The sequence below is a fragment of the Macadamia integrifolia genome, chromosome 11, assembly GCF_013358625.1.
Source record: "Macadamia integrifolia cultivar HAES 741 chromosome 11, SCU_Mint_v3, whole genome shotgun sequence".
NCBI lineage: Eukaryota > Viridiplantae > Streptophyta > Magnoliopsida > Proteales > Proteaceae > Macadamia > Macadamia integrifolia.
Window position 1 is genome coordinate 8,239,799 of NC_056567.1, and position 18,430 is coordinate 8,258,228.

General features: G+C 36.0%; 1 protein-coding gene across 1 annotated transcript; it reads right to left on the bottom strand.

The window, feature by feature from the left end:
- Positions 1-5,325: 5,325 nt before the first annotated feature.
- LOC122093517 (endo-1,4-beta-xylanase 4-like) lies at positions 5,326-13,866 on the bottom strand. Its single transcript, XM_042663862.1, has 8 exons — positions 13,707-13,866; positions 13,470-13,588; positions 12,672-12,718; positions 10,269-10,491; positions 9,606-9,775; positions 9,240-9,338; positions 8,364-9,149; positions 5,326-5,779 (listed from the first exon to the last, which is right to left on the bottom strand). Exons 2-8 carry the CDS (start codon positions 13,525-13,527, stop codon positions 5,435-5,437), a joined length of 1,728 nt encoding a protein of 575 aa, XP_042519796.1. The 5' UTR covers positions 13,528-13,588; positions 13,707-13,866; the 3' UTR covers positions 5,326-5,434.
- Between the last annotated feature and the right edge of the window lie 4,564 nt (positions 13,867-18,430).

Sequence of the window (18,430 nt, forward strand, 5' to 3'; positions counted from 1 at the left end):
TTTTTTTTTTTTTTTTACCTCACTTTAGATTTTTATTTTGCTCAGTTGTATTTCTTTTTTCTGGCTTCAGGGGACAGAAAAGTTTAGGATCATCTTTTAATTTCCCAAAGAAAAATATTCTTGGACATTCTGTATAAGAAGTGTAATCTGAAAGTAGGTAGTTCCTTCCCATTCTAATGTTTTCAATAATTTTCACAGAAATTATTTGTATTGAGCTCTCAGACACATTTTTAACCAATATGATTTCCAGACAGAAATGGTACCAAGTTAACAAAAACTATATGTGCTCTGTCTAGTGATGAAGCTTGACCATCTAGTAAGGTGATAATCTGAGACTTCTTGCTTCAGCCGATGGAAGTGATTCATGTTCACCTTAACATGCAAAATGCATAAACAGGTTAACATGTGTCTTATATGCTTTCAAAGATACAGTTGTGATGCATATGTCAAAAATTGTGTATTTAGTGGCTAAATTTAATAGGGACATATAATTCTTAGGGTATGAGGCTATTCTTATTGTAACCTTAGATTGATTACACTTTTTTTTTTTGAAATTTTAAAGGAAGCCGTATATTGATTACTCAAAAATACTTTCATAAAATCGTAGATAATTTCAGAACTTCATTGGATGCAATCATTATGGAATCTATACTCTGCAGTGGTTTGTGATTGTATTTCTCCTCTTCATGCTAACAGAGACGAGAAGATATATTTCTAGTAGTAGTTGTTATCCCTGACTCAGTTTTTGATATTGATTTTTTTAGGAATAATTGGGGCGTGGTCAGCTGGCTTATGGGAGCGGATAATAGTAGTCCATATTTTAGATAAAAATCACCACTTAGAGCAGAGTTGAAGCCACATTTGGAAGCTTAAAGGTGTCAATTCCAGATTGATACACCACTCATGTATTTCTTCAATGTAAAAATGGAGGTCTCTGACATTATGGTGCTTGCTAGCATGTCTACCAGCTCCAACTTTGTTTTGTATTCTCTTGGAGTCCTGGATGTTCTTATTAGTGAACATAAATGTAGTTTTGAGAACCCATTTTATTTTTTTCGTGGTGACTGCTCCTGTCACTGAATATGCATGGAAAGTTGGGCACTGGTAAGGCTACTGAGTGCACTGACGAGCAATCTGGGTTGGGATATGGTGGAAAGGGCTAAATGAAGTGCAATAGTTGTGAGGATCATGTCCTTTTTGTCAAATTCAATGTTGGTTAGCTTCAGAAACATTTCCCAGCGTACACCCGTTTGAAGAAATTCCAGTGCAACTAATTCCGAAGTTTTATTTGCAAGAAAGTTGTTCTCAGGCGACCATTGTGAAAAAGTAGGCTCCTAATCCATTAACAATTGCAGTAGGGATCTGGGATATTTGGGATGTCAGGCGACTCAGGCCTGCATTTGGGGTGGGGAAGGGCTTGCATGTGATGCAGTTCAGGAAGAAGAAAGTTTGTTGGTACTGTTCACAAGTAGTTGTGTGGGCCGGTCAGTGGACAGCTATACTGGAGCTTTGTTATGATCCTAGATTTTATTTAGTTTCTATTATGTAGAATACTCTGTCAATAAGTAATTACATCTGAGAGTATCTTTTTATTTTAGAAATTTTCCTTTTCTTGCAGGGAGAAAGTTTTCCTCCATCGTGGGTGAAGGAAAAGTACACCCATCTAGGGTCATTATTACTCTATTCCCCACTGTATGAAGTTGATAATGCCCTTTCAACTGTTCTTGATACCCATCCCAAGACACCCAAACTCTTTGACAAGGGAAGGGATTGCCCCTTCACCGTGGGCGAAGGGAAACTGCTCGATCCTCCTTTTTGCAAAGGTCCTTGATCCTTGACTAGGATATTCTTAGTCATTGAGACCATTAGTGGTTTCTATTTTTTTAAACTAGCAATCAGTTTTTATAAATAAAGAAGAACAGAACACTTGCCCACAGATTTTGATGCTTGAGAAAACTATGCTCTATGTGAGTATCTCTGCAGTGGTGATTCAGCTGTTGACCTAGGTGTTGAAGCCCTGGTCATATCCCCCTTCCTTCTAACCCCTTCTTCTTCCTACTATTTTGCAGAATTTTCCAGCAAGCTTACTCATCCAACTGTGACCTATTTTGTTGACTTCTGATCTCTATTTTGTGTTTTACTTTTATATCTATACTTGCTTTTATTCTTCGCATAATATTTTGCAGGTTTTATTCAAGTCTACTGTCATGTGATTTTCTGATATGACCATCCTTCAGTCTCTTATTTCTACGTATTTAGCCATCAGATGGACCTTAAATTTTATTTTGTTATTCCCACTCTTCCCTTTCTACCTTTGACCAAAATTTGGTGTTCTTCCAATCAGCCATTGTGAGTTCTAGCTATTTTTCTTCAAGTTTCTAATTATCTCTTGATTTTTTAATTTCTGTTCTTGTATGTTTCTCTTAATCTAACCATCATCTTTCTTTGATATTTTAACCATGTACTGACCGTATTAGGAGCTACATTCTGTATTATTTTCAGTCCCATCGGATATATGGTTTTCTAGTTCTGATCCTATTTAATTTCTACCAATGTTCTCAGTTTTCAGTTTCATTGCGAATCTGGTTTCTAGTGTTCGCCTTTTCTGACTAATAAACATCATCAATTGTATCAGAGCCATGGTAGGCAGCAATCTACAGACCTATCAGCTTTCCAATAAGTCTAAAATTACTTAAATATGAGTTGTAATGACACATTTATATTTCGATCAAACTTATTTTAAAGTGCCACGAATGCTATTAAAATCACCTGAATTAAAATAATCGTATGGATATCAAAAAAAAATATTATTTTATTGGACTTTTAGTTTTTGACGATGTTTTACCATGATAAGATTTATAAAATTTTCAGAATTGAGAAAAACCTCCGCATTTAAAAGTTGAAAATCGCCCCTATAACAAAAAATCTAGTTTTTGTTCTTCGACTGGGGGTTGACTTTTTATCATTTTGGAATTTGATTTTTAAACTATTTTTATTGGATTCGAATATGGGTTTTTGCTTATTTATGAATAATATATTAAGTATATTTATTTGCTTAAATTGTATTTTAATATCATAAATCAGTGCCAATACGTGACATGCAGTGCAATAAGACAACAGTCGCCTAGGCCCCAGGCAAACCACCTGGACGCCAAGGCATCGTTATAAATAGGTTCCAAAACATAAGACGACATACAATGCAATAAAGCGACAACCTCCTAGGCCCTATGCAAACCACCTGGATGCCAAGGCACTCGCCTTGGCAGTGCCTTGACAACTATGCCTCATAGAGATGATGACACAACTCACACATCGTGTCACTTATATAGAGCAGCAGTGTATGGAGCCTCTTAATGTCAGTTGTAGACCTCAAGAAGATGCACATAAAACATCTCACACGGAAGAGACTCTTTTATAAATCCTTTAAAACCCGTTCAATAAGGGTTATGGAGATGAAAAAATATAAAATAACTGTAGATAAATGCAAATTATGTCCCCCTACAATCGTTTTGTCAATGTCATCGCAAAGATCTCAGGCCCACCCATGCCAATATTATGTAGATCCTGTTATACTGCCATTAGGTCTTGCAATATAAAACAAAATATAGAGTGGGCCAGTGCTAGTACTGAATTTGTGCAGAGCAGAGTGTTGATCTTGCTGGGGAAAGCTTGCTTTCCAGCAGCAAGTATGTTGGTGAAGTTCTATGGTTAATGGTGACACATGATTGGGAAGATGATTGTGACAGAATGCATCTTGCTCATAAAAGATGATCACTAGTGATAAGTGATAACATAACTTGAAGGGAAAGACCATTGCCAGCTTTGGCAAACCCTTTGGGCTAGCTGATTTCAGGTAGCAAAACCATTGGGAGTGATTACCACCAACATTGATGGACCTGTTGGGAAGGATGAGTGATGATTTTCAGTGGTGCAATAGGAATGCCATATAATTTTAGGACCTTATGATAAGCATTAAAAAAGTATCAATGTCAAGGTTTGACAGGTCTTCAAGTCTAGAAAGTTTGATGTCATCATCTCTCTTTTGCCTTTAGTCAAGATTTGATTAGTTAATTGGCATGTAAACTGTACCTTCATAGATGACTCTCCTTGGCTTTCTTTTCCCTCTTTCGTAAAGTGCAAGTTACTATGGATTTATCATAAAGATGGATCTCAGTAAGGATATTAGAGTTTGGTCAGACTTTTTACCCCGCCTCCTTTTCTGAAGGGATCAAAAGGGTAACAAAGCAAGTGGAAATCTAATGGTGGTGAGAAGCTAGCTCCCATAAGATTGTGAAAACCATATAACTGCTAATAACAAAAACCATTCTTCTTCAAACCAATGTTTTGTAAAAGGAAAATCCAGTAGTGGCTTTACAAAATAAATATGGTTTCTCTGAAAATCAAACCCGTTGTTTTGGACTAGTGAATAATTGCAAGAGGAAATGCACATAATTTGGCTATCCAAATTTGCATAGACAAAGCATACTTGCCTTCACTTTGTGAGGATTGGGAAGGCCATAGATTCAAAATAAAGTAAGTGTAGGGAGCACAGAGAGATGCAAGCAACTTATCCTAATTTCAGAAGGAGACTCCAATCAAGAATTCAGAAAGAAAGATACAAGGGATTTGTGCAGGAAAACCTTTGGTTGTCATGTTTATGAGTGACTCATCATGTCAATAGTTTGTGATCGTACGCAAGCAAGGACAATGGATCTATTAAAAAAATTGGGGAGTTGGAGATTAAAACAGATCTAAATAAAATTTGCCATATCTAACCCATAGTAACTATGGGGCAAGTAGTTTATAGATCTCAATAGAACTACAAACTGAAAGAATGAGTTCAGTTATTTTTCCCCTTCTACTGTTATCCTCTTCTTGCTTGACTTTGGCTTGCATTTCCTTGCTCATCTATGTTGCCACACTCACAGCATCGTAACAATGCATGTAGTTGACTAAACCACCTCTCTAATGTAGTTCAATTAATTTATGGGAGGTTTTCTGCTAAGAACATCCCTGACAAGGGGATGACTGGGGAAGTGGAATGAGGCCTAGGGGCCAATAATATGTGACCTTTGTCTGTGGAATTTCCAAAGGCAAGAGTAAGTTCATACAGGCACTGGGAAAAGTCCTGCGAAGGTACCTATGCACACTCATAATGCTGGGAAACGCCCTAGGCCTCCTATTCTGGCAGAACTGCTTCCCATTTGATTTCACACATCTATGACTTTCTGGTAGTCAGTTGATCCAAAACTAAGATGGGTTACAATATAGTAACCTTAACAGACTAAATTTTTTGAGGGCATAAAAACAAATCAAACTCTTAAGTGACCAAAGTAAAAATAGCATTGGTTGAACATGGGTCCAGTTCCCAATTTTAACTCTTATTACTCCATACAAGCTATTTCTTATACTGTCTTGACATGGTGGCCTGTTCTCATATTGCAATCAACACATCTAGTGCTTCAGACTGCTCCCTTGTCACCTCCAATGTCTGTTTAAGTGAGGTAGTGTTCTGTGCATTTGTGACTGTTACAAGGTATTCTCCAAGGAAAACCGAGTGTTCATATATTCCATTGATGTCTGTTGTACCCTGCAAGACGTTAGTACTCCACTCCTGGATCAACTTGTCAACAACATCACCTGTTGGCAAATTCTTGAAACTGTTATCTGTTAAACACATCCTACTACAACCTGTGGGTTTCCATCCTGCCCAGACTATGATCCCTTGGACCGAAGGATGAGAATACGCCTCTCTCATTATCTCTTCCAAGTATCTAGCCTGCCACCCAGAAGGGCCATCAAAATAATATAATTTATTGCATCAAAGATGAAGAAAAATTATTTAACAGGAGAGCTATCTTGTAGAAGGATCTAAAAATGATTTAAGGGGAATACTGCTGTATTAGCCATGGGAAACTCTTGAAGGTTCAGAGAGAATCCTAAAGCAGTCTAACAATATCTGGCAATACTTATAACTGAAATTATTTGAAGGACAAGGAAAAAGAATCCTATCAACTAGATTTGTACAGAATGGATTAAGCATTGTCTTACTGTGCGGCTTTAACTTGCTTTTGTTGCTATGTATAGGCAGCTATGGCATGTTGTGCATTAACCACCTTCATGTCAAGAGAATTCATCCTCATGTTTATGGTAGAGGATTGTCTTTAGTTGTCTCTTGAATACCTGTTGACCATGATATTGAATGCTGTCTCCCAATGTTCAGTAACATTGATTTACCACTTCTGTTTATCTCTCAGTCTGGTTGATATGTGCTGCTTTACTACAAAGACGTATTGGAGCATCTCTATTCTGTCTTCTAGAAAAGTGTTCAATGAAATTGGTCTTGTATTCTGAAACGGCCTTGGAATTTCACTATAGTCCACTAATTGGATCCTGGTTTCTTGCATGGATGAATGATGAATCCTAATTATCCATCCTTCACATAAATCTAATCAAAACCTTGAATAACACCTCCAGAATAATCTCATCTCAGCTATAAACCTCAAAGATTTCCAGCCTTAAAACTATATGGAAAAAAATGTCTCCAGAATTATGTTTTTGTGCATTAAGCCACCACTCTATTATTCATAATATTGCAAGGGGAAATCATCCTTTTATTTATATCTTCTGATGACATTTAACTTTTATGTTAACTTCTGATGGCATTTTACTTTTATGTTAACTTCTGATGACATCTTACTTTTATGTTAGAGGGCTTTGAATTTGACATCTTCTTGCAGCAATTCATTTCACTTTTGAGGAGAGATGGTTGGGGCTGGAATTAAATTTTCTCTCTCTCTCTCTCTCTTAATTTTTGTTTTTGGGATAGTTTTATATGCAATCCCTGAATGTCTGGGATTATTGAGATTTTATCTTGTGGCCCTGACTGTTTCAGGGACCACCATTTTGTAAGACAGCTCTTTTCTGCTAATGTTGATTGTGGTCTGCTACTGATTCCTTCCTTTGAGCTTATTTATCCGGGAACTTGATCCCTTTTCCTATTTTCGACGTGCTGTGGAAGGAAAAAAACCAAAGATTTTTAAACACCAATCGTAAGCTAGGTTTTGGCCGAACGGGCTTGAGGTATGAAAGATTTTTGAAGGAGCTTCCAGCCTGGAAATGAGGCATAGTTGGTGGAACTTTTTGGATTGATTTCATCATTTCAGATGTGTTTAAATGAGCTTGTATCTTATTTCTGTGTAACTACACTATATAGGTCTAAAGCTCCTTAATCTTTCAAATCTTGAAAAGAGCATTACCCAGTGCATGATGCTCCTGCCACTACGGGGTCTGGGGAAGTTCATAATGTACACAGCCTTACACCCCTGCTTCGTGGAGAGGCTGTTTCCTGTAATCTTGTACATCTTGAATGGAACGTTATTATTTTTTTTTTTTCCTACAGAGAAATTTTATTTGTGGTTTTCCTGCATGATAGTATTAATTTATGCAGGTTGGTGGATTATATTTATCTATTTTCAGTATTTTGAGACATCTTAATCATTGTATATTACTAGGTTTCTCAAATAATTAAATAAAATTGGATATGCTTATCTTGTGGGTTCTTAAGTTTTGGATTATTTCTAGTTTCCTAGAACCCATCAGGGAGAGGGTTGAGGTCGCTATATGCGTTTGTGAAGTAGAATCCATCAACTAGTTACCTGTGTATGTTTCTTGTAACAAGCCAGAGAGTTTTTAAGAGATAAGAGTTCTCCTCTACTAGGGTTTTCTTTTTCTCCAACTCTTATGATCTGTTGGTTGATACTTTGGAGTGTGTTTTCTTCTTCCATTTCTACTGCAATTTCAGCATAACACAAACGTAGTCCAATTATTATCTATTCTTGAGATTGTTTTTTTTAATATGGGCGTAAAGGTAAATCTGTCCTTATGGATATTAATATTATAGTACTTGTACCTGTAAGTCACTGATTATAAACAAAGAGGCTGTCATATTGACAGACTAAGCATTCCTCATAATCAATCAGGGTATCAGAGCAGTGAGATCATGGTATCAGACCATATCTGCCTGGGCCCAGTTACCAGATTATCCCATCTCCGGCATAAAATTATGCTTATTTGATTTTTGTTATGTAGTCTATTAGATTTTCAGAAAACAGCCAATATTGAAACTTTACTTATTCATCAAAGGAAAAGAAACCTAATTTCAGGACCCTAGAATTGGAGTCTATTGGTGGCCACAGGCCCACAGCCTTGTTTTCAGATATCCAGCTAGCCTATTTCCTGCCATAGCTTTTCTATTATTTGGGTTGCACTACTATTTGTTTATCAATTTCAATGCATCAGTAACAAAGCTGAATTTTAGAATAATATATCTTAGAATGAGATAAAAGGAGCAGTGATTGTACCTGATTTGGGCCTCTGGTAACATCCAATTCTGTGAGCCAAATTGGTAATTGGGTAGCACCGAGAGTATCCAAACAAGCTCTCATATAAGGGATATCGGGTTCATCAAAATGGGATTCCAGTCCAATTGATGCCAACATTCCTTTGTTGGTAGCGAATGACCTGATCTCCCTAAGCTTTTGCAAGTACATAGCTGGGGTAGCATTTAAATCTTTTGCATTTTCCAATGTATTATACTCATTCATAAAAAGATCTGTCCTTGGATCTAGCTGCTGAACTTTGTAGAAGAAATATGCTGAGGCATATGGCCCAAGCTTATCTTCAAAGTAGGAAAAGTGCAGATTCTCATTCATGACATCCCATGCAATAAGTTGACCAGAGTATCTTGATACCACTGAATGCAATCTATTTAGTGCAGCAACTTTCAACTCTTCTGGAGGTAGGGATTTCAACCACTTTGGTTGGAACCTTGGGTCATCCCAGAAGATGTTATGACCTCTTATGGAGATCCTATGTTCCTTGAAAAAGGTTACCATGGCATCTGGGATTGAGTAGTTCTCTTTCCCACGGTTGATTTCAGTGCTGTACCACTTCATTTCATTGTCAAATGTAGTTGCAGTGAACCGGGAAGTAAACCAGTCTTGATAATCCTTGTTACTGAGGATGGCCTCAGAAGTGCCACATCCGAGTGGGAATTGAGGCCTTAAGCTCTCCATTGAGACTGTTGCACTATGGATCATCTTTCCTTCTTTGTCAGATACATGGAATCGCACCTTCCTCTTACGAATCTGTGTAGATTAGTCACTTCTGTGTTATAGTCAATCACTTGGAAATTTCTGTTTTTGATAATGTAAATTCTAGGAGACCTTATACATTACCTTCTCAATGCTATCTGTTTGCTGCTTTTGCCATTGATCTTTGCTAAATGGTTGTAGAGAAACATTGTCTGCCCATATCTCAATGACTATATTTCTGCTCTATAAAAGTTGATTGTGGAAAATGTTAAACGTAGATGTATGATCTATGAAACATATTAGATTATATGAAGCATGAAATATCCATGCCTTTTATTTTCTTCCATTAATCTAAAAGATAGGTGATGTAAGCTATCATTTATGAAATATTTGTTGGTCTGAGAAATCTGATTTCCATTTAAATATAGAGAGATTGCTGATTGCGGTGCCATCTCATATTCTAAAACTGAAAAGTTATACAAGATCAAAAGATTCTTAAGTACATCTGACCTCAAAGTAAAGCTCAGTTGGTCCAGAGAAATTTACAGACAGGCCTCCTTTGAGCATAGACCAGCAGCCATACTGGGCTACCACAGCCCCAACAACCATATTTTGATCTTGTGAAATTTTGAGTGCAGCTACCACCATTGTGTTACTACCTCCTTTAATTTGTACCCAAGCTGAAAATGCCATAAGTCTAATTGTTGAGATGTGAAAATGTGTATACTAAATCGTTGGGCAGACAAGTGCATGAGGAACACTAGAGGAAACTAATAACTAAATGCATCAACTGGAACAGGGATAAAGAAGATATTGAATCAACAATGATTGAATCAACTGGAACAGGGTCCATATTTCTACAAATGCCATCTTTTCTTTTGTTGTATATCTTACAAATGTGTTGATGTTTCAGAAATAAGTCTTCTGCCTTTCATCTTGGAGTAAGTTGCGAAAGTGTCTATTTATATTTCAGGTCAGTCGCTACTAATCTGGTTTGTATTCCGGTTTGAGTCCCTCTTGGCTGTGCTTCTCTGAGTTGATCTTGAATGGGTTGACAAATCTCGACTGCCATGATGGTTGGTTCTATTGGATTAATTTATAATAGCTTGTGACTTTTGGTGTCAACTCATAAGATGCATTGGCCATGAATATCAGTTAAGACTGAAGAATTACCTGAAAAAGTGTAGAAGATTCCTTCTTTCAAATATATCATTTGTGAGAAGCTGTCTTGTGGGTTAGTTCTATTGTATGCAACAATGAACTGGTTTCCTTGCGTAGATGTCCTCAACTCTATATTCCCATGTCCGAAAACAGTCCATCCTTGTAAGCCATCACTAAATTCAGGATTGAGAATCAAACCTCCCCCATACTGTGGTTTTTGGGCTTCACCCAAACACTGAAAACAAGAGACAATCAGTATAAAAGAATATACCAATTAAAGTTCTTATCCAATCCTTAATAGTTTAGAGTACATTTCCTGTCAGGTTTCCTTGCCTCAGTGTGTACTCATATCCTATTAAGTATTGTTTGTAATACATTTATTATCCAAGTTTGCTTGCCTAGATGGCTTCATTTAAGGACCTGATGAAACATTACTTTGCTATGTTGTGAAGCATACAAACTCAACAATCAAGGGTTACCCACAAAATGAAAAAACTAAAAACTCTCAACCACAAATCAAGGCCAGACATAAATTTCCACTGAGAAATCCCAGATTACTGAAACTACTCTATTTTTCTCTCAAAGCTCAAAGCATACTCTTTGAAATGTAAAATGATTTTCTTCAGATGAAAAATGCTGTCTTCTAGTGTGATGATGGTGTTTTCCATAGCTTACTATTAGAATATTTATTAGCTGGTGCTCATTACCTTACTTGATCCAGTAGATGATTCCAAGGCTGATGCATAATATTCCCATTTATTTTAACTGATTGTAGTAAATTATGAATTAAGTGGTTAATCTTTTTGAGAAAGCTATTTCCAGGTGCATCATGAAGTTCATCCACTTAGAAATCTGAATTGGATCGTATGATTAATGGAAAATGCTATTTCCAGGCAGAAACCACAGAATCGCATATTATACATAATTAACCATTCGTTGGATGTTTTGTGAGATTATTGTCTTTCATAATAATCAATCTCGTTTATTACATTTTATTTTTAATATTGTTTGATTTTATTGCATGTGTAGGCCTACATAATATTTGTTTTATTTCTCTTATAAGAAAGGCTAAATCTCTTTTGTTCATGAGGGAATTCTCTCTTTCTCTGGGGACAGCTGTTCTAAATATCGATATCAGTTTGGGTGTATTGCCGATTTGTATTGGACTTAGGTGATCCTCATACCGATACTGATACCTGTGTGATATGGGAGCATTCGAACGTATCGGGTATGGAATTGAATGCAGGTGAACCTTGCAGAAGACCCAAGGGAGAGGGAGGGGCAGGGGCAGGGGAGCTGGAGATGCACAAAGGGGAGGGTAAAGAAAAACATTAAAAGGGGGGGGGGGGGGGGTTGGCTTATCTCTTCTTGTTATGCCATATGTAATCTGATTGTATTGTATGAAGAAAAAAGTTTCCTGAAAGGCAACTTGAGCCCTGCGTCCAGACACATAGGGAGGTGAAATGACCAGCTTGCCCCTCATGAAAGGTGAATATCCCACCCCTGTTGATGTTTCTGCATGCATTCCCATTGGCCCCCGCTCTGTCATAGGGCCAAGCTGAGGATTTATAATACTTAATACCATGGTTTTAAGTATCGGTGCGTATCGTGTCGTATCGGCCGATACGTATCCGTATCGGTAGGTATCGGCACGATACATACCGATACGATACATGAAAAATTAAAAACCCTTATGTATCGATACGCACCGATACACCACCGATACGCACCGATACACCACCGATACGCACCGATACTCACCGATATGTACTGATACTTAATGAAAAATTCAAAATTAAAGTGAAATGTACATTTAAGTATGTATCGATACGTATCGGTATGTATCGGTATGTATTGGTGTGTATCGGTATGTATCGACCGATACACACAGATACGTACCGATACGGTCATAAAATGGCCAAAATAGGTAATTTTTTAGAAAAACACAATTTTCTGAGGTGTTTTTGTTCCAAAATTGCTGCCAACCATTTTTCTTTCTAACTAAAGTGGAAATAAAGGTTGGGAACAAGGATTTTACATTTATGGGACAATTACAAACCTTGGATTCTTAGTGCGATACTCTCAATTTACTGTTTATGCATAATACATGTTATATATAATTTTTTTTAACTATTTTTTTATGCAAAAGTATATAAAAAAGTGTTTCCTATCCATTTATGTGCGTATCTTTAGCGTATCTCCAATACGATACAATACCCTCTGATACGTATCTTAATTTTGACCGACCGATACGACGATCGATACCGATACTTTAATCCTTGCTTAATACCATTACTCTCCCTATTACAAGTGCTGTGGAAGAAAATTTTGATATTGAAACAGTCTGTGTAACCAAATATATAGACTTGAAAAAAAAATATTGATTTATCTCTCAGATATAGAATAATCACTTACCAATATGCTGGCAGAGTAGTCATAGATTGAAGCATCAATTTCATTTCCTACGTCAACCAACAACAGGTCAGTTTCAGATCATTCGAAATGAAAGGTAATACCAAGCTTGCTCTAGAACTCCAAGCTGCCAAAGTTTCAGTTCTGATCCTATTCTGTTTTGAACCTTCTTCATATTTAAAATAGAAATGTCACAAGAGCTCAGACTGGGTTTCCAAAGATAGACAAACACCTTTAGAAGCAACTAATTTAGATTTGGATATGCAATCAAGAGTGATATAAGGATTGACTAATTGTCACTTAGACCTCGCTTTGAATATTTATATTTTGGTTTGGATCAGCTCTGATTCAGATCTGGACTTGGATGATCAGTCTTGAAATATTTACAGAAGAAAATCTAAAGGTATAGAATTAACCCTGGAATGAATATGGGATTTGATCCCAAGATCTCACCACAAGGATGTTAGTTGGTTTGGTCTTGATTTATTGGTTCAGTGGTTAATCGATTTCATTGATGGTTTGGTTTGGTTCGAATTTCTTGTGGTTTGTCGGTCTGACTCAACAGCCTACCAAGCCCAAACCGAACCAAACCCTATTATAATTTTGTAACAAATCAAAACTAAACCACCTACATATGGAACGGTTCGGTTGGTTCTGGATTTTATCAACTTCTAATTTCGATTTTCTATTCCGGTTCAAAATTGACACCCTTAACTCAGTTCCATTATCATCCACCAGTGAGCATCCCACCTTAGTTAAATCTGTTTTATTTCACACATAAAAGCAGATGTGAGTTCAAACCTGCCCAAACAAGAGAGCAAAGCAGAAGAAGTATCTCAACCACCATAGAAGTCTTCATCTCTCAGCAAATGAATAGTGATCCTGTAATATTCCTTAAACCAATCTAGTGCTCCATAATGCTATAGTGCATGCAAAGTGGATAAGAGAAAGAGATAAGAAAGAGTAAGAGTTCTTCCATGGTTTCAAAGATAATAACTGAAAGATAAAATGAAAGAACAAGTATGGTTAAGAACTGACCTGAACACAAGGCACAAGTTGAAGTATTAGTAGATAGCCATGAATAGGCTACAGTAAGTGTACTTGAGGAAGAAGGTTTGTATTTATAAGGATGATGATGAAGTATAAGTGCGGAGAGCATTTGGGAGAAGTGAATTAGATGGTGATGAGAGGCTGTTCGTACTTTGCTTTGGCCTTTGGGTATCATCCGAACCATGCAAGAAGTGTTGCTGTAATATTAAATGAAGGACCGAGTTCCCTTAAGGCCACTGAATGGGAATCCATTCACCGAACAGGTCTTAGATGCATGCAAGTGGTATCTGGGGGTATTTTGAAAATGTTCTAAAATTTTTATAGGAATTTATGAACCTTAGAATGAAAAGGTGATCCTCACTACCGTGAAGAAAAACTTCGTCCATAATTAAAACATACAAAATCTCCCAGTGTAGCACAGTCAAGCTGTTACATGTCACTGTCGAATCTCCTAGTGGCGCAATGTCGAATCTCCTAGTGGCGCAATGTTATGACTTATAAGAAGTTATATATCACTGTCTTCTTTATCTCTACCAACATCGTTTGATCATCAAGAGAGAGAGAGAGAGAGAGTCCCATTTAGGAGGTGTCAATTGCCTTTGTGATACTCCTCTCTTCACCTTTTGTCCTCTTCAAAACCTCCCACCACACACTTCTCCATGAAAAGAATGGGGCATGAAACCACCTTTTGATCTCATGATCAGATGATGAATACAACTTTCCTTTCCATTCTAAGGAGATCAACACAATGTCTCACGTCTTCTTCCTTATTTTGATTATAGAGTTGGTATTATGTTATGGCTGTTTATTTAAAAGGTACAAAAGAATGAGAAAATTGTGAGAATAAATCTCACATGCTATGAGTTGTGTCGATAAGAAAAGAAAAAGGAAGGAAAATGATAGAATAAGTAATTTTTAGAGAGGTGAAAATTGGTAGGACAGAGCGATGAAATGGAGGTGTGATGGAAATTGGTAAGAAAGAGAGGTGTGGTGGGATTCTACAGGACAAAGAGGAAAAGAGAGGAAGATAGAAATAGACGTAAATGATCAAGCTTTTTCATGTGCAGCGCCGAAGTTGGGTGGGAAAAAATTGTGTGCTACACCAATAGATAAGATAAAATGCATTAAAAAAGGTTGTCTAGTAAGTTTCTCACCCACACAATGAGACATTCATATTTGTGGTAATTTGTGAGAAATTAGAACTACCTCACACAACCAATCAAACATTCATATTTGTGGTAATTTGTGAAAAAAAAAAGTATAAGTTTTCCACCCTTTTTTATTTTTTTCCATTTTTCTCAATCAAACAAATAGGTCCGTGTAATTGTGTAAACAAATGATCCAAATTGTAAAGTACCGTATTGGTTCCACTATTTCATGTACAAAGGTTGTACTTCCTTGCTGGTTACTTTTTTCATAACAAAATGTAGTCTTAACCAAAAAAAAAAAAGCGCTAAAAGATTGCTACAATGCTTGTTGGAAAAACAAAATTGCACACCCCCCTCTGTCCATGTGAGGGGTGTTATGTCCTAAATGTCCTCCAAATGAATATAACCCCCATTTGTATGCTGCTGATGTTATCCACACAGATAATTCAGGTGTTTGGGAACTGGGGTTAAGAGAGGTCTAAATGAAGAAGTGGGTCTCCAATGTGGCCAGTCTAATGAAGAACAAACTAAGAGGTTGATAATCAATTTTTTTTTAGATGGGTACACTATAGAAGGGGGAGGGAGAAGATAACAGCCAGGAGGTGAAAACCGAGACCTCCTAATGAGTGTGGGCTTTGCATATCGCAACTTCACCAACCGTGCTAAACAGTTGTGGATTTTACAGAGTTACTTCAAAGCTTCTCCTAAAGTACTTTTAGAGAAACCAAGTTGTATCATTAAGATAAGCTCAAGGTCTATGGCAAGTAATGATCAGTGGATGGTTAGTATAGGTGGGAATACAGTGATGGCATCAATAGGGTAGGCATTATTTAGCCTTAGTTACATGTGATTTTATTTTACAATTGTTGTTGTATTTTTATAGAAGGGAGAGGATATGAGAGGAGTGGTTGAGTCTTTGAGAGGGAACAAGATCTGTATTAAATCAGAAATCAGTCTGTTTAAGTGACTCATTTGCAATTGCAAATCGATGGGAAGATTGTACATCAAATCTGTTATTTGAGAACTTGAAAATCTATATGAGGCATTCATATCATTGATGCAACAATCCAAATAATGTTAGGAAGAATCTTATGTGCATTTACATTTATGTGTAATCAAACTGGATCACTAGAGAATTTCGAACTATATTACCAGTTGTAGTGAAAATAAGAATATTTTTAATATTATCTATTTGGTTTTGGGACTTGAGTGGTCTATGTCATTGCAATCGAATGCTGTGAGTTTTGGTGCCCTAATGGTTGACATCTCTTTAGTCGTGCATCACTTCATTGGATTTATATGTTTGTGCAAGAAAGACATTTTTAATAAAAAAAACTTATTTCATAAAAATGAGAGAGTGAGAGATCTCAAATTGTGGTTGGACAAAAATTTCTAAGCTTATAGGGATGTCTTGTAATAGTTTGCAAAGGATTTCAAAATTTTGTTATTTATTAATGATTGTATTTTAAATAATTTTTAAAATAACTCTTACGTTAGATTAGTGATTAAAAAAAATTTTGAATAAGATATTTCGAAACACTATGTGGTGACAATAATTATTTCTATGCCTATAGGTATGTAATATTGTAAAGCAGAAGAACTAAATTGTAATAAAATAATTTCATTGAGGACTTATTTGTTATATTTGCTTAATCCAGTCCTTAGATGTCATTATTTTTATTTATCATGTAGAGACAATGATGATTTAGTAGTTAGCTAGGAGGATCTCATCAGTTGGCATATTGACTAATATAGATAATTTTGGACAAAAGAAGAGAAAAAAAAAATGAAGATATTTTTGACATTAAAATCTATAAATAAGTCGCAAAGCTTGAGAGAAAGCGAAAGTTGGACAAGTTAATGATAGAAAACATATGTGCAACACATACATGGAGATCAGATAAGCATACAATACAATTACTACATAGACAAGAATAACATACCTGAACCCATGGCTATAGCAAAACAATCCCTTGTTGTAACACAAATGCCATTGTTAATCTGGTCTACCCTCTTTCTCTTCTTACTTTAGGTCTCTCTAGTCATTCACTTAATGGGTCAGTGATAACTATTTATAAGGGTGAGGGTAGGGACCAAACCTGCAATAAAATTAGGGTTTCCTTCCCATTAAGGAAACAATACTTTAGGTCCACACATAGTAATATATATTTCATACCATTAAGGTATGCTAATAGAATCCAATATCTTTATAGAGATCACTTACCAATATTGAATCTTTTCTGCTTACTCCATCTGTAGTCAACACCATTAAACCGATTTTGGAAACAAATCTTGGACGATGCTAACCCCCCTAATTGGAAATCTTACAATCTCCCACTTGAACAACAAATGTCATAAGTTTTAGATTTTAAAATTTATTTAAAATGACTTTTCGGTTTAGACAAACTGATGCTGCCACAAATAAAATAGTGTTGAATGGAGTGCACCTTAAACCAAATGCCTTGGTTCGAATGAAACACCCAATAGTATTGATCATCACATCTAAAGCATTATGTGTCCAAACATGTCAAAGTGCTCATATTTCACCAACTTGGACTAAACAATATGAAAATGTGGTATGGAAATAACATGCAATAGTGATCATCAGGTCTATTTCCAAATTGGTCCAGGATCGAAAACCAAATGAATCCTACGAGACAGATACCAAAGGTCTCATTAACTACGAGCGTCTTCCAAATGCTCAAGGAAACTCATTGGGACTGGGTTTGAATGTCCCAATACACTAGAACCATGCCTCAAACTAAATGAGTCTTTACTAGTGACTGGATGTGCATGTATTGACTGAAACCTCAGATACTGAATGAGGTAAATACACCACATATAACCTCACTTTTATGTATGAGGCAAATAAACAAGTGTATACATTTAAACAAATTGCCATAATAAAGATGCATGTATATTCTTAAGAACAATTATAATGCATCACAAATACAAAAAAAAAAAAAAAAAAAAAATTGAAGTTAGATGCAACTAAACATATTAAGCAAAGTTCCCACTAATAAAATATATCAAAATAACTAACAAATCCCATATTAGTGACAAGCTCTTGGAAAACTTTTGAAATCAATCCCTTAGTTTGTGGATGAACAATTATTTTATTTGTAGTAATGTAGTTCTACAGAAATTTATGACATATGAACTTACTCTCATTGATATTTAGACAAAAACTATTTGATTCCTCCCACTTTTCATAAATAACATTAGTTTGAACAAAATTAATAACCACTGGCTTAAGAGGCACATTAATTCCAAGAGTAAAATCCATTATCATAATAGTTAGAGAACCATTAAAGGATTTATTCCATTCCTTAAAATTGGAATCATTCAAAGTTTTAATAGAAAATAGCTGGGAAATCAAAGGTGTCAAATATAATCATACATATTCACCAAAATATACAATATGCAAGAATAGAAGGTATATTAATATACCAACAATATAATTAAACATGACTGATTGGGCTATCAATTAGATTTATCTAGTATTATTTTCAATAGCTGTAGGAAAACATAAACTAGGGAAAGATCCGACGTCATTGGGGTCAT